Consider the following 16,461-nt stretch of genomic DNA (forward strand, 5'->3'; position numbering starts at 1 on the left):
GAATTTGTTGTGTAGCCTAATTTGAGGCCAATAAACACACTGGGAACATTATTTTGGCCAAAAAATCACTTAACTTTAATTCACTTAATTTAAAGTTTTTAATTGGCACATGTTCAGCTATATGCGGACAAAATTGGAAGTTTGGAAAACTTATATAAACATGCAAAGAGAATACAAATACACTAGTGAAGAGAAGGGCTAAAGTCTACAATTCATTATATAATTATGTTGAGTATGGCTTATGCTTCACATTCTGATTACACAGACACGGGTGAGCCAGTAGTCAGAATGAAAAGCAGTGAAAAACTGAATGAAATTCTGTTAAATATGGTGAGTTTAGCAATATATCGCTGAAAATTTGACTTTTCACAATATATCGCCGATTTTTGGAATAAGTCATTTTCTTGGGGAGTCGTGCTGCCCCCCAGCAACATGGCGATATATCACCAATACATTGAACCTTGAATGAAACAACAGTTGTATATGACATGTGAAATCAAAAAAAAAAAAAAAAAAAAAAAAAAAAAAAAACCATTAGTGAGCACGCATCATTGTATATGGTTTCAACCATACGTGGGCCCATTGGCAGAAACCTATTAGAAAAAACTGTTTATGGTTTTTTTTTTTTTTTTTTTTTTGGGGGGGGGGTTAGAAAACAACACTAAAAAGAAGGACGAGAACAACACACGGGCCAAGGAGACAACACCTCCTAGACCCATGGACTGGAAATGGGCCACTCCACTTTACTCGACACAGTGAGGGCCCTCCGAGCTAAGGAGCGGGCGAGCCCATTAAACTCCCTAGAAATGCAGACAAACTGACATGAAAAAAAGTTGTTCTTAAGCCACAAGATATCCTCCATCATGGCCGCAATCTTAGGACCTCCTCTTGGCTCCTGACTATTAAGCAACAAAATCAGGCCTTCACAATCCGACTCAATCCGAATCTCTGACCATCCTAGGTCCTTTGCCTCTAACAATGCTTCTCTTATAGCTTCGGTTTCCCCCTCTGGCACAGAAGATATGTAGGATGGGATAGAGAACAGATTAGTAACCTCATTATGTTCGTTCCTACAAGCAATTCCCAACCCTCCTGCAAGAGTCTCCTCCTTAAAAGCTACATCACACTGGATTATGCATGGACGCCAAGGCTCCTGCACCGGCAAAGGATCTAAGTTAGAGGGTCCCGTTGTACCTCCATCACCACCTTTAGCTCCTTGTATCAACCAAAACTCCTCAAAAGCAGCTTGGGCTCTTCTTATCACTTCTTTCGGGCTCCAGACAATTTTTTTGAAAGCTAACTCATTTTTGGCAATCCATAGACACCAACATATAAATGCACATCTACTCAAGACCTCTTTGCTTTGCAGCTTATTCATAAAGCCAATTGCATCCCACTTCTCCAACCACACATGAAAGGCAAGGGTTTCTCCAACTGGTGCAATGAAGTTAAGTTGACTACCAACCCACACCAACTTTGCAAACATGCATCCCAACAAAATATGAGTCAATGGACTCCGTCATACAACCACACCGTCCACAACTGTAGTCTGTTTTGATCTGCCTAGACTTCAAATTTTCTTCAGTGGCCAGAGCTTGTACACAACATCTGCACATAAATGTTTTGATTTTAGGCATTGTCTTATAGTTCCAAATAAGTTTCCACACTTTCAACTGAACTTTGTCCCATTTATAGATTCTAGAGGAAGAAGCAGCTAACTTGTACTCTCTATCCCTATGGTTGATGAGAAGATGATAAGTAGACTTAGTAGAAAACCCTCCATACTTTCAACTACATGCATTAATAGTGTCTCCTTATGTGCATTAATAATATTTATTCATAATTTAGTGTATGGTTATCATACAAAAAAACTTAATATATCTTTACAAAATTCTAGGACAATGAAATGCAGTTGTTCTATGTTTGCTCACAAGGAGAATTTAGGGTGGGAATTTTTTTGTACTTAAAATAGAATATTTTAGTTTGTGTTTATTTTATAATTTTTTTTGGTTTGCCAACCTTGGTTTATAAACCGGTGGTTCGACCCGCGTTGTTCACCGGGCTGTGGTGGGTGAGTCTCCCAGCGGGGATTTTCTGCATCCTTAGCATCCACAAAGATTCGATACTAGAACCTTGCTTAAGCGAACCAAGTTGCTTACCACTTGTACCAACCCCCGTTAGATTTGTGTTTATTATTTTATGTGATTACATGATTAATTCTTTTTATCCAATAAAAAATAATATAATTATTCGACATAATTCCATATTTAATCATCAATTTTCATTTTTCTTTGTATCCATTTTTCTTTGTTTTTAACAAGTGAAATATATTGGTACTGAATATAATATGAAATTTATGCACTCACAAGAAATTATGACCTAAGAGTACAAATGTTTCTTTTAATTTCACTTTCTATCCCTTTACTTTCCTTCAAACTAAAAAAACTGAGGAGTAGAATAAATTCCATCAATTAAATAGCGAGGAAGAGACTTCAAATGGTGGGCCATCCACATTATATTGAAGTCTAAATTTCTTCATATCTTTTTGGGTGGTCTAGTTATTTTTTGTTAAATGAAATGTATATGTATATATATATATCCTTAAATTAACTTTAGAACTTAAAATCCTTGCAAGTATTATTTGATAAATCATATAATATCTTAAAGGTCAATTTACCTAAAATCAGTTATGAGACGAATCAAAATCAAATTGAGAATATTATTATTCTGATGCCTCATCCATCATATAGTCAATGGGGACTCACTTCTAGACACTAATAAGGTGGACCCTCTCGACTAGATGATGGTAAGTCAGTACGGTATCGTCCGAAAATTTTGAGATGAATCAAATTTCTTATAGAACTATATTAGAATCATTTCATTCTCAAGGCATTGATTCCATATAAGCGATCCTAAAATGTAATAATTTTTTTTAGGTAAAGATTCCTAAGATGTCATATACTTAGAAGAACCCATTTTCTGACGTGTCATCTACACATATCTGGCGTGTAATTTATTCTTATTTTATTTTTAATGATACGTGTCACTACCCTTTTTCTGTTTTTCTTTCTATCTATTTGTTTTTTTATAATAAAAATAATCTGACTGATGTTTGAATAAAAAGGAGAGCAGGTGAACTTAAGCTGAAAGCCTGAAACCCAGATTAAGGAAGCTGGTATTAAGATTTTCTTTCTATGATTAACGTTAAAGATTTCTTTTTTTATTTTTTGTTGGTATTAAAATTTTCTTTCAATGATAAGATGAACGTTAAACATTTCTTCTTTTTCTTTTTTGTTGGCATTAAAATTTTCTTTCTGTGATATGATTAACATTAAAGATTTCTTCTTTTTCTTTTTTCTGGGTAAACGTAAAAAAATTCTGATATGGATGAGTAGAAATGATGCATAGACGATCGAGAGGCTCGAGGGAACCAATGAATTTCTTTGATGTTTTGCTTCCAATGGAGGATGGCACGGGTTCAGACAACTGCACAAAGTCCAAGCTGTGAAGCACTCAAGTATCCATTTTTCTCTTCTGTGTACCTTTCTTACCCTTCTAGGCTTCCCTTTTTTCTTCTTCTGCTTTTACCCATCGTTGTTTTGGCGTTTTCCGAAACTGGTGTTTTCTGTTCATCCCTTTCTACAAGAACTTGCAAATAAGGTCATTTGCAGGTTTGTAGCTTCTGCAGAAATCAGTTCTTACTGTTTTCACTGTGTCAGAGTCTTCGTTCGTTTCCCCTTTTAAGTTTTTATTCTCTTCTTTTCATATTCAAGTTGGCAAAAAAATAATTCTTAGCCCAAAAAAAAAAAAAAGAAAGGGTTGGTAAAAATTGAATAATTGGAGAGAAACTCATTTATTTTTTCCTTGTCTTTCTCTATCCCTTTTCACATCACTGTTGACTCTTCATTTTGAACTTCTCTAGTGGGTTTCTTTTTCTTCTTTCACTTTCCTGGAGACCCATCCGCTCATGAAATCTGATCTGCAATGTGAGCTCATTCTGAAACTGATCAACTGGAAAACTTCTCCTCCATGATTTTGTTGAAGTCTCGGTTAGTAGTCTTGGATTTTAAGTTCATTCTTTTGTTGTTTCCAGTTATTCGATCTACATTCGAGATTCTTTGTTTTCCTCTTTGATTTTGCTTTTCAACAACCTTAGCTACGTGGGTCTTGCCCAGAAACACTCATCAATGTCTTAAAATTCTCAGTAATGGTGATGTATGTTACGGATGACGAAAATGAGATTTTTTGGGGGGGGTTTTTTATGATTAAATTTGTGGGTGCCTGTAGAGAAAACTCAACCTTCCTGGGATTCCCATCTGATCAATGATTTGTTTATGAGACAAGCTCATAGAGCAGAAGCTTTTATCTATATCAATCAGTTTCTTTTCCTGCTTCTGAAGACATGGGTTGTGTTGCATCCAAGATTGACAATGAAGAGAGGGTGCAGAGATGCAAGGAGAGAAAGCGGTTGATGAAGCAATTAGTTGGATCTCGTGAAGAATTCGCTGTGGCTCTGTTGGCTTATCTGCGAGCTCTGAAGAACACAGGAATCACACTTAGTCAATTCACCGAAGCAGAGACGTTGGAAGCCGAAGATGCTCCATTTGGCCTTGCGCTGCCTCGATCTTCCCGTCCTTTGCCTTCTTCACCTCCACCTCCACCGCCGCCTCCACTTCCAGCGTCCTTAGGTGATGATTTAACAAGTTCTACGAATGGGGAGGAAGTAGAAGGAGCTGTTCAAGAGGAAACTAGTGATATTGATGACGAGAGCAGCTGCCCAACGCCGCGGCCACCTCCGCCTCCGGATTTCTGGGATCCTTATGAACCTTCTTCATCTTCTCCGCTTCTGCTGAAGAGTATAGTGCTTCGGCGGGAAGAGGAAGAAGATTGGGCAGAGACTAAAACAGAATTTGACGAAGAAGAGGAAGTAGTTACAACTGATATTGTTCTGAATTCGCTTTCGGACAAGCCTCCACTAGCAGAGATAATTGATGATTGTTCATCAATCGTGAGTTCGATTACGAAGGACACTGTAGATATGGCCACGGTAATTAGGAGCAAGAAGACATTGGCAGGTATTGTGAGGGATTTGGATGAATATTTCATGAAAGCTTATGATGGTGGGAAAGAAGTATCTGTTCTTCTGGACATCAACATAGGAGACTCTTCCTGCCAGAGTATAGGAGAAAGCAACAGTAAATATCATCTCTACCTTATAGAGACATTCTTGTTTCTATTTACAATTTTTACATTTGATTGATTATTTGTTTCTGTATTTTCTTCTTGACTGTTTCTTATTAATATCTTCAATTCAGATGCATAAAAGATTTTTTTTAATTATTATTATTATTATTTTTTTCTTTGGGGGGCTTTTGCAAATTTTTATTCTCTGTGCTTGAATGTAGGGTTAGGCTATTTCTTCCTAGGTCACCCACCATACTTGGCTGGTTGGATGTTTGATCCTTGGAAATGCTACCTATGGCAAGTATTGGACTAACTGGTAATTTTGGCCAAAAACTAGAAAATTCGAGCCTGAGTTCATCAATTCTTGTCATTTGCATTTTTTGGTGGATGGTTGAATGCATTACATGTCTTCTCATAGTTGCAATCTTGCATAATGGGCATGTTGAGACTGGATTTTCTTGTAGATACAGGACTGAACAGACATTCTTTGTCAGTTTTCCATTGATTTGATGTCATATAGATCTTTGGTTCTCAGAAGCTTTAGTTATGTGATTCTGATCTGATTTTGGAACTCATTGTGGTTTCACCATAATATTTTATTTCTTGTGTATCTTATTTTCTTTGATGCAGCCTTTCTGCCCCATGTTTTCATTTTCATATATTGTGTTTAATGCTTTCTGATGGGCTAATTATGATGTAACTGAATTTTATTTTAAAACTCTGAATGTTATTTACATTCCTGCTAGCAATTTAGTTCAGTTTCAACTTAACTTTGGTGATTTCTAGATAATTTAGGTCTTAATATAGCTGAGATTGGTTCATCCTTGGCTAATAACTTTTATTTTCTACTTCAAAATTCCATTGCTTCCTTTCAACTAAAAAGAGGATACCCTTCCACAGAGTACTGGAAGGTCTGAAGTTCTCATTAGTACTATCCTTAGGTTTTTCTCTCTTTGGAGAAGTTTATAAACTGCAAATTTCATTTTATCAATTCATAATTCTTTAATAAATATCTATCCTGGAAGTGTGTGTACCTGGTCAGTTGGGTCCCAATTAGACCCCTAATCCTTATGTGCACCTGATCAAATGACTGCAAATCTGCAAGTACTTGCTGTCTGTTCCATCTTCTTTTCCTTGTTTTTCCAAAAAAAAGTTATTCAAAAGATTATGATGACTGTCCATTTTAATTTTTTCTGTTCTTGGCATACAATATCTCTTAGATGATCAGTATTGGGTCCCTGCATTTATTTACATCATGTGTACTTTTATATTTGATGACAATCCCTCTGGCCTGTCATTTGGTACCTTGGATTTCTTCTACTTATTTTCTTTTATTACCTGTCGTTGTAGTCAATATCTTAAGGATTTTTATCTTTTGAATATTCCATTGATAGGGAAGAGATGCAAGTCTGCGAAGGTCTTTAGCTCATTGTCTAAGAGTTGGTCTTCGAGATCACTTCAGTCTAACAGGGACTCTGTAGAATTTCAAGGCCCAATTGAACCTTCCAAGCTTGGTGCCCTTTGCATAACGCTAGATAAGCTTTATGCCGAGGAACAAAAACTGTATAAGGAAGTTAAGGTAAGTACCGTATTTAGCTTGAAAGCAGAAACTAGTACTTAATTCAGTTATCAACTTGTCAATAACTTTGGTACTTAAATAATTTTTTCCCGGAAGGGTACCATCATGTGACAAAGATTCAACATTAATTATTATTTTTTACTGTTGATATTTATTTTTATCTTTTCCCCAAAGGGTATCATAATGTGACAATGATTCAACATTATTATTAATTTTGAGGAGAAACATCTTTTTTTTTCATCATTGCACTACTGACTTTTTATGAATGATATTGGTATTGGATCTTGCTATTGGTTGGATGTCATGTTTTCCCGAAGGAGAAGGCAAAAGCCATCGTAGCTCTTTATAAGATTGCTATTTACTCATGGTCATCCTGTCAATCAATTGGTATTTTTCTATTTATTTTATTTGATGGACCACCTCATCGATGCCCAACAGCTCATAGCTCAAAACTTCGATCGATGCTAAGATCCATAACAATTCAATACTAGCATGAAACTATTGGGCTGGTTCATTTATTTATGCTAGTGTTTTGCTTGTTTTTCTTGTTGACTAGATGCTTGGTAGAGATCAGTGTGACCCTTCCATTATACCTTGGTACTAAAACATGCTTAGATCAAGGTAGTTTGAGCAGAAAAGTGGGATTTACTCAAAGTGGATTTTCTGTTAATCTCTTTCAAATAATGCTCTACCTTCTGACTTGTGGTTATTCATGGTTTGCTGACCAACTACTATAGATTTCAGCGGCTAGAAAATTGAAAAGGATACAAAGCATGCCAGATTACACCCCCTCCCAGGCTCTAGAATACCTCAAACTGACTCATACTGTAAACATTTTATATTGCATATTCTGCATTCATTTGAAACTTCGAATGCATGAGACATAATTGACAGGTAAAACAAAAAATAAAGACAGGGAAATTTCTTAAAGAAACTGCAAGTTCATCTCGAACAATAACTTAGTCAATATCATATGTACCGAACTCTCAACTGTCAAGCACCAATACCAAGTACCAATCAACTATCAAGTACTGGGTACAACTACCTAGTTCAGTGGATAATAGTACATAAACATAAGTCACAAAAGTTAGAAACCCTAGTCTTCCATGTTGCAGACTCTGACTGATTGAATCCACATAAATCTTGAGAAATAGGTAGAATTTAACACCATTTTTTTAGTGTAATCTTCTAAGAATGAGTGATACTAAGACCAAAAAGCGAAGGAAAAGAGTTCCCACTTCTCCAGATCCACACTGCTAGTCTGGAGTCCTTTCTTCCAAAATTTCAAATGACATGGTTCAAGTTATAGTTTTTCTATACAGGCATTTGTATGCTATCCTGTCCCAACCAGGTTGAGATTCTTGAGATGAGATCTCGACAAGATTTTAAACTATGACCTGTAGAAGATTAGTTGTCATTATCTTCGAGAACTATTAGCTCCTAAAGAACTAATAGAAGTGCAAACAAATACGCATACTTATCAAGGCAGCAAGGAGACCAGTATTGAGCATCCAAAATGCAAGGCACCTGTCTAGCAATGCCTTGATAAACTATACAGACAGGCGATCCAGATTTATGATATTATCTTACCAGGTTTATCCTTGGCCTTAAGGGGACTGATGTTTGTGTGCTCCAGTTTTTACCTGCTCCGATGTTTTTCTGGCTAAAGATGTCATTCCAGCATTTTCTTGGTGTCATTTTACAGGTCGCTGTTAGAATTGTATTCATATTTATCCCACTCCACCACACAACTTCCCCTATTTATTTAATTATTTCTATGGTGCAGGAGGAGGAACAAACAAAATTGGAGTATGAGAAGAAAATCGTGTTGCTGCGGAGACAAGAGGCTGAGAATGAAGAGTTGCCAAGGATTGAGAAAACCCAGATCAGCATTGAATGCTTGCAGTCTGACATCTTGTGTTTGCAGCAATCAATAAGTAGTACGTGTACATTAATACTGAAGCTCAGAGATGAGGAGTTGCTTCTGCAGCTTGTTGAGTTATCATTAGGGTGAGTTTTAGAAATTTGTCTAAAACAACTTTTAGATAGAATTCTAAAATTTCTACCTCGGAAAGTGTTTAGATTATCGATTTTTCTGTAATTATTCCTGTGATAAGCTCACTTCAAATCAAAATGTGAAAAATAAAAATAAATAAATAAAAAAGGATAGCCTTTTCATTTGAATCTAGGAATGTACATATCAAATTCATTTACTTTGTTTTCTCCACCTCTCTTAATGTCACGTGCTTGACATTACCTGACCTCCCCGTGGGAAGCATTCCTTTCATGTGATGCTTTTCAATTTCACATTAGGTTCGGCGGGGAAAACTAATCCAATAAATGTCCATTGCTTGCCAGCCTGGTGAAGCTATGCCCCAGTACGTGAATAGATTACTCTGTTCAGTTGTGGTTCCTGAAGTATTATCGCCTGAGAGTTCAGTGCACTTTTGGGGTGACCTGATGAATGAAAGTCACTAGGCATAGGATCATATTGAGAAAAAAAAAGTACAGGTCATATATGGAAAAAAAGGGATACGTATATCGGTTACGACCAGTACCATTTCAATTGTAGAATGTGAACAATTATAGCTTTGATTATGCCTCAATCACGTATTTTCCTTGATGCTTCCTTTTCCAGGTTGATGCACATGTGGAGAACAATGTATGAATGTCATCAAGTGCAGAACCATATGGCCCAACAAATGTGCCATCTCCCTGATTATCTAAATGCAGAACCCACAACAGACTCTCACCGTCAGGCCACATCCCAACTGGAAACAGAGGTCACTGCCTGGTACAATAGCTTTTGCAAGCTCATCACATCTCAACGAGGGTATGTACAAGCTCTCACCAACTGGGTCCAACTGACAGACTCGCTAGACGGTGACCAACGACAAAGAAACCAGCCATGCAGGGTTCAAGCTCTCTGTGAAGAATGGCAACGTGCTCTAGACAGGTTGCCTGACAAGGTACGTCCAGTTATCTGATAATCAGTCCCCATTTACTGACAAATCTATGTAGGTTAAATCGCCTGAATTCATGGAGTTTGGTTGCTATTTCATGGTGATCCAATTTGAGGTCTCCAATGCTAAAGCTAGCTTGATCAGATCATAGCAACTCTGTGATCTATTGGATGGTTAATGAAGCTATAGGTTCGACGAGAATCTAGAAAAAAAGGTATTTAGTTAGAATGTATACCCCTAAAGTAATATAATAGGAATTCTCCTCACACTAAAACCAGCCTTTGATCCTCGTGACCTTTTTAGAGCTTCCATTATAGTCTTGGATAAATTTTTGCCCATCTCAAAGGAATCAAGTTTAGTGTTGGGATAATGGGTTGACTTGGAGTTCTTATCTTGTTAGCATTCTTTACTAAGCCTAATCTATAACTAATTACTTCCTCCAAGGTTTAGGGAAACTGTTACAAGAACTACCATCATAACCTTTTTCCTAATTAAATGGGTTGGCTACATGGATCAGGAGGTGGCTGAAAAAGGAAAAGAAGTATTATGGAAGTAGAAGGGCAGTTAAAGAAAGTAGAAAGGACAATAAACAAGGTTAATAAGCCAAACCAATAGTCAAAGAAGCACCCAAAGCGTGTGACCTAGGGGAACTGTTATGCTTACTAAATGATTGCTTGGATGCCTACAGGTGGCCTCTGACTCCATTAAGAGCTTTGTGTCAGTCATACAATCCATAGTCTTGCAGCAGGCTGAAGAACATTACATGCAAAAGAAGTCTGATCGGATTGAGAAGAGATTGAAGAAGGAATTGAACTCCCTCTGCGAAATGGAAAAGAAGCTTGATGTGAACTTCACTCCAAATGGGGATTCCATATTGAGCCCTAAACATCCCATATCAATCAAGCGTGCCAAGACTGAAGCCCTTAAGAAGCAGGTAGAGGAGGAGAAGGCAAAATATTTCAATTCAGTTCGGGTCACCCAGGATATAACCCTGAATAACCTACAAACAAGCCTACCAAATGTCTTTCAGGCATTAACTGGATTCTCAGGTGTGTGCATTCAGGCTTTCGAGGCTATTCATGGCCGTGCAACATCGATAGCTTCGCATGCTGGGTACTCTAGTTAAAACCTTACTGATTGAATTTGCCCTTGAGAGGCAGTATGTGGAGCTTCATGCCAGATTCAGGCTATTGGTTCGCATTCTTTATCACCAGTTATCTGAAATCTACCAAACAAGGGAAGTCTATGCCGACCAGGAATGTTACACAAATTCAATATCTCTGCAGATTGAATATAATGATGAATGGAGATTTTAGTCTGTATGCTTAGTTTCAAATCATCCTGGAAAAGAGGTTGAAGTTTTGGTGCAGGTGATTTCAGCTGCAGTCTCAGAGTGGTGTTAGAGGCAGATATTGAAGAGACCACTGGCAACAATCAATGTCAAAATACACTTAGACTGTAAGTATTGGCACTAAATATACGTTTTTAAAATGTTCGTCGTCTTAATTATACAAATAAAAGATTGTCAACAGAGACATTGGTTTATCATTCTATTCCTCTTCATCAGAAGATGCTCATGATGTAAATTGGCTTTCATTAATGTATTTCCATATAACAGCTTTTTAGTGAGTAAATTGGCTTTCAGAGAGAATGTAAACACTTGTTTCCAAGGAGGGCGTGGAGGGGAGAACATGTCTGCTATTGTTCAAGCCTCAAAGAATCAAATTTGAATGATAATATTTTCTCTGGATAGCATCAGCTCTTGGAAATCAGTTGATAGCCAAAGTTAATAATATGAACTCACTAAATTCGATCTTTGAAGTCAGTTTTTGGCATGCAAATGCCTCAAAGCTAGCTTAGGCCCAGGCCATGCATAAGTTGTCTTCTTACCCACTTAACCAAAAAGATACTCATCTTTATCAGGAATCCAGCTTCGGGTTGGAATGCTTTTAAGTTCACTTTTTTAAGTGTTCAAAGCTAAGCACTTGAAAAAAAGCAAGAGAAAGAAAAAACCCAAGAGATTGTTCAATGGGGAGTAACTCACGAACTGATATAAAAAGAACAAACAAAGGTGACCAACTTAATAATGAACCCCAGTTGCTTAAAGCAACACTTTCTGACTGAAGGAAAGGAAGACTCAATTGTTTCTTTGTTCTTTTGTCAAATGATTTGCTTTTCTGCACGCAAAAATCCATGACATAGATCACTAAGATGGGAAAGAAGAGAACACAGATCACTAAACAGTCCCTGGTATTTCTCTATAGCCTAATGGAAAGTTTCAGAAATTACCGCCTCAAAAACCGTCAAGGTTCCACCAAGATCTGGCCAGCGCGGGTCTTGTCATCAGATTTTGGGATCTAAACCAGGTAAAAATTGGGGAAAAAACCTCTGCTGTGCACCACAATTTGACACGTGGCATATTTTTAATAAACGGCTCAAATTAGAGGGTTGGGTTTTATGTTAAAAGTAACTCATCTTATGACCTATTTTAACAAAAAAATAACATATTTTTAGACTCGGTTCTAAATATGGTTGGAGAGGATTTTTCTCCCATCGTGTTCCCACCCTTTTCAACTCCATCTTCTTCCCTCTCACTGCTATTCTTCCATCCATCTTCTTTCCCTCTCACTGTTGTTCTTAGATGGTGTCTCTTCCACATCTCTTGCTTTCTTCTTCATTGATGTTTTTTCTTATTTGGGAACCCCTTTCTTCATCTCTTTCTAATCAATGGAAACCATTGATTCTGGAATACATTCTCAAGTAGCAAAAGCACCAACTTTGAACTAGCATGATTGCCTCCAGAAAGGATAAAATCGTTCTGAGTAATGGCCTACACAGAACTGAAAACAAAAAACCAAGAAAGGAGGGAGGCCAAAAATACACTCACAGCAAAATACTGAGAAGTCGTTCTGATGATGGTTTTGTTTTTTTCAGAACATGCTTGATCCTAAGTTCTTCACAGAGTATGGTGAGGCAAAAATATGGGTCACTTTCATTTCGTCGAGAAGATTACTTAAAGGATCGCTGCTCACGGAATCTGCTGTATATGGGACATAAGAAGAGCCTGGCTAATATAATAGAGGGCCGATTCACAAAAAGATCATAAATACAGAAGTAGGAGGATTAGATATCCTGATGATTGCAAGTTAAAGAAGATAAAGAAAAAGAAAAAAAGAACAATAAATAAATAAAATAATAAGAGATGTGGAAGAGACACCGTGGAAGAACAACACTGAGAGGGAAGAAGATGGAATTGAAAAGGCAAGAACACGATGGGAAAAAACTCCTCTCCAACCATATTTAGAGCCAGGTCCGACAACAGGTGTGGTCATAAGATGGGTCACTTTCATTTAAAACCCAACCTTCTAACCTGAGCCATTTATTAAGAATATGCCACGTATCAAATTATGGTGTTACATTGCTGTGCACAACAAAGGATTTTTTTTCCGTAAAAATTAGGTATTCAAATTGTTAACATATAAACTGAATTTTATTTAAGTTCATCCAAGTCCAGGACAGCTGTGGAAGAAGGCTAGAAAGGATTTGTAAGCATAGAAGTGACGTGGCATTATCCTACATGGAAACAATTCCGAGAGAACTGGTACAATCCAACCAAACAGCTCATGAAAAGTTCAATTTCTCAGCTGCATATTGTTTACCTGATTTTCAAATTAACAAAGCACAAGATGTTGATTTTGGATTTAAATAAGAGTGAAGACCGACCACAAAAGAATTACTCCTACATTATAGACTTCTGGTTCCCTCACATTTTGAATGTTTGCAGATGTGTTCAAAGAAATAAGCCTCCAAGCTTTAAGATGGAAACATTAGAAAGTACCCCCAAATTTTCAGGAGGTACCTGACTAGAAAATTTCTTTGAATTGAGCAATGATATCAAAGATCAGATAAACATAAGGATGACTTGACTCTTAAAAACATTTTCCTATCAATGACTGAGAATTTCAACAATCTAAATTACTGATAACAGCCTTCGACAATCTATAAACTGGTAAACTGAAGCAGGGCAGATGACCCCATCTAAATCTAGAAATAGATCATAATGAAAAAAAATTTAGCTTCCACACAACTACTTGTTGGCAGGACTGGCCACTTCCCTTCCTATGGTCAACATCCTGCAATGCAGTAACCATCAACATAGTCGACAGCAGCCCGTGCTCTTCGTCTTCAGTAGCGTTGACCATAGCATGGTTAATTTGGTTTTCCTTTGTATTCCCAACCATTTGCGTTTCTTTATAGGGTTGAACATACATTTACATCTCAATACTGTCCCAATTGATTGATTTCTCTTCTAAACCATATACAGATTGATGCACCCTGTTGCGCCCCAACCTACTCATCATGGCAAGACCTGAAACAGAAAGTAACAATGGATCAGAACTAGCAAACCACATTTCATTTTCTACTCCATTGAACACAATTTAATTCTCTTTTATGTGTAACTAATGTTGAACATCCCTGCAAGTTTTTGCCAATCATCTCTATTATGCTCCGCAGAGCATGTGCTTGTGGTTTTTCTTGATAATGGAATAGATATGCCCCTCCTATTGGTCATATCTTAGAATGCCAATTTAATCAAATGATTTAAAAAAAAAAAAAAAAAAAAATTGCAATCAAGTTTCTGGTTAAAAGGGTCTGTTTGGTATTGATAGGACCAAATGATTTCATCACTGTTGATGGTAATTTGTGTGATCTATCTCACATAATGCAGATGAAACATAGTCATGGAGGGTTAGGAGCATGAAATTTCACACAGAAACCCTTATGCCTCATGTGGTAACTTGCCTTTCCATATAAACCATCATAGTCAGATGGTCATGAAGTTTTAAACACCTGCTGCCTAAAAGTAGAGTAACTCTTGGACTAGTTTCAAGTTATGGTGAAATGACTATGGTGAAACAAGTGAAACAATGTCTCCTGTCAGCCTAATGCCCAAACATAAAAGATAAGAAGAAAGTATTATGCAACCAGGGCACACCATTAGGGAGAGAGTAAATTGTAGATAAGGTGGGTCAGCACTTCAAAAATGAAGCAACCAATTGTAGTTTTATGAAATGTATAAGCATAGCTGTTTTCCTGTTGTTCCCTTTGATTGCAAACAAAGGAATCAAAAGAGAGAAGATAATTCATAAATGAAGAAGCACAAATCAATACATACAAATTTTACAACAAAAAGTTAACGCAGAGGACTTTGAGAATAGAAGTTACCGCTTTAAGAATTTCTTTCATTCTGGATGTGTTCTAGTCAAGTACTAAGTACCAGCCACAGAACGAAAGGAAGTTTTCTTGAAATCAAACTCAAGATTGTAATCTTAATTGCATGTATAAATGTACACTAATAAGAGGATACTGGTACTTGGTGGGGGCCAAAAAAACGAAATGGGGAACATGTATATCTAAATCCCACAGGATGCTTATGCATTGTACAGTTTAACACACCACATGAACGATACAAGGTCGTCCAGTAGAGAGGGGGGAAGAAAATTAAATAATCCACCAAGGAATGGTGGTAAAATTCAATACAAAAACTGATAAGAAAAAAGCTTCGGCAAAATCTTACATAAAGACAAACACTTCTCATCATATTCTGAAAATGTTTAACTGCTTTCATAACTTTGAAACTTAGAAATCTCAGTCAACTCAACAGAAAAACAGATAAGAAAGACAATTTTAAAAAAAAATGTATATAAACAGAATAATTATTTCAATTTGCCAACAACCTTTCCTTGTAACTTATGCTTGTGTGGTATATATTTGGATTGGTAAAAAGATCTAGCGGTATTACTACGTACCTTCAACCATTTTGTAGAGTGTTGACCACCATCTGTCTCTAGGAACTTGGTATTGATCCAGCGATTCTTCAATATCTTTGTCATGCTTCCCTTCTAAAACACCCTGCAGAGTTATGACTGCATCTTTGGTTTTCCTTATGATGTTATCCTCATCTTCAATCACCAGCTGCTGGAGATCATTTTGTGAAGAACTCAGGCTCATGGCAAGTGCAAACTGAGCAGCAGCAGCCCATCGCGAAGAAGCTAGCCATCTCCTTTGTCCTTCTTGCTGCATCATCTCTGCATTGCTTGGCCTGTTCTCACCTTCTCCAAGGACTAAACTCCGTAAATACTGGGCGTTTGCAGCTCCTGTACTTTGGACCATCTTAGAGAAAGCACTCCCTTCGTTCAGCAGTAGACGCTCTGGAGAATCAAATTCTAGAACCTGTTGGGAGACACCCAATGGTTTTAGCATCCATGGTATCAAAACTCATGTAAGAAATAACTAGATGAAATACAATTAAATATAAGAGCAGCTTATTGTTCTGCAGTTAATTTCCCAGGGGAGACATCCTCATTGAGGAAATATTGAGTATCCAGAGGTATTTACCACATACTCAAACAGTTAATGTTGCAAGTACAAGTCCTACCAATAACAAGAAATCTACTTTACCATGCAGTCTAATATGCAAAATATAAAGGATCCAGATACAAACAAGTCCAAAGATGCACTTTTATATCCAATGGCATTTAACAGAACTCAATAATTAAACATAGATTCAGGTAAGTACAGAAAAAAGAAACCAATAGAGAGATTCATTTATGGCTTGATTACTACAACATAAATAATTTTTCAGATCCGAGAAACAGAAATAAATGAAATTAGAATGGCCTAATGAGATTATCAGACTCACAAATATTAGACAATTCCAGAGAGAAAAGCTGA

General features: G+C 37.0%; 3 protein-coding genes across 3 annotated transcripts in view; 1 reads left to right on the forward strand and 2 right to left on the reverse strand.

Annotated features, from left to right (window-relative positions):
• Positions 1-709: 709 nt before the first annotated feature.
• Positions 710-1,486, reverse strand: LOC149005405 (uncharacterized). The gene has a single exon (XM_089135888.1). The coding sequence runs from the start codon at positions 1,484-1,486 to the stop codon at positions 710-712; it is 777 nt and encodes a 258-aa protein (XP_088992014.1).
• A 1,677-nt stretch (positions 1,487-3,163) lies between these two features.
• Positions 3,164-12,028, forward strand: LOC149005406 (benzoyl-CoA reductase subunit C, putative (DUF630 and DUF632)). Its single transcript, XM_089168386.1, has 6 exons — positions 3,164-4,049; positions 4,288-5,195; positions 6,579-6,763; positions 8,550-8,773; positions 9,402-9,732; positions 10,415-12,028. Exons 2-6 carry the CDS (start codon positions 4,403-4,405, stop codon positions 10,850-10,852), a joined length of 1,971 nt encoding a protein of 656 aa, XP_089024512.1. The 5' UTR covers positions 3,164-4,049; positions 4,288-4,402; the 3' UTR covers positions 10,853-12,028.
• A 1,207-nt stretch (positions 12,029-13,235) lies between these two features.
• The window catches only part of ABCC2 (multidrug resistance-associated protein 2), a 46,563-nt gene continuing 43,337 nt past the window's right edge, over positions 13,236-16,461 (reverse strand). Inside the window, exons 27-28 of the mRNA XM_089167646.1 lie at positions 15,537-15,960; positions 13,236-14,095 (exon numbers count right to left, since the gene is read on the reverse strand). Coding sequence (XP_089023772.1) covers positions 13,998-14,095; positions 15,537-15,960 — 522 coding nt within the window. The 3' untranslated portion in view covers positions 13,236-13,997. The remainder of the gene's footprint in view (positions 14,096-15,536; positions 15,961-16,461) is intronic.

This window comes from Hakea prostrata, chromosome 9, assembly GCF_041222555.1.
Source record: "Hakea prostrata isolate BN-2017 chromosome 9, UWA_Hpros_2, whole genome shotgun sequence".
Classification (NCBI taxonomy): Eukaryota; Viridiplantae; Streptophyta; class Magnoliopsida; order Proteales; family Proteaceae; genus Hakea; species Hakea prostrata.

Excerpts from the sequence above, each read along its gene's own strand:
- LOC149005405 (XM_089135888.1), bottom strand. The coding sequence starts at position 1,486 with ATGTTTGCAAAGTTGGTGTGGGTTGGTAGTCAACTTAACTTCATTGCA.
- LOC149005406 (XM_089168386.1), top strand. The coding sequence starts at position 4,403 with ATGGGTTGTGTTGCATCCAAGATTGACAATGAAGAGAGGGTGCAGAGA. Across the intron at positions 6,764-8,549 it reads AACTGTATAAGGAAGTTAAG|GAGGAGGAACAAACAAAATT; the intron begins GTAAGTACCGTA and ends TCTATGGTGCAG. Across the intron at positions 8,774-9,401 it reads CTTGTTGAGTTATCATTAGG|GTTGATGCACATGTGGAGAA; the intron begins GTGAGTTTTAGA and ends TTCCTTTTCCAG.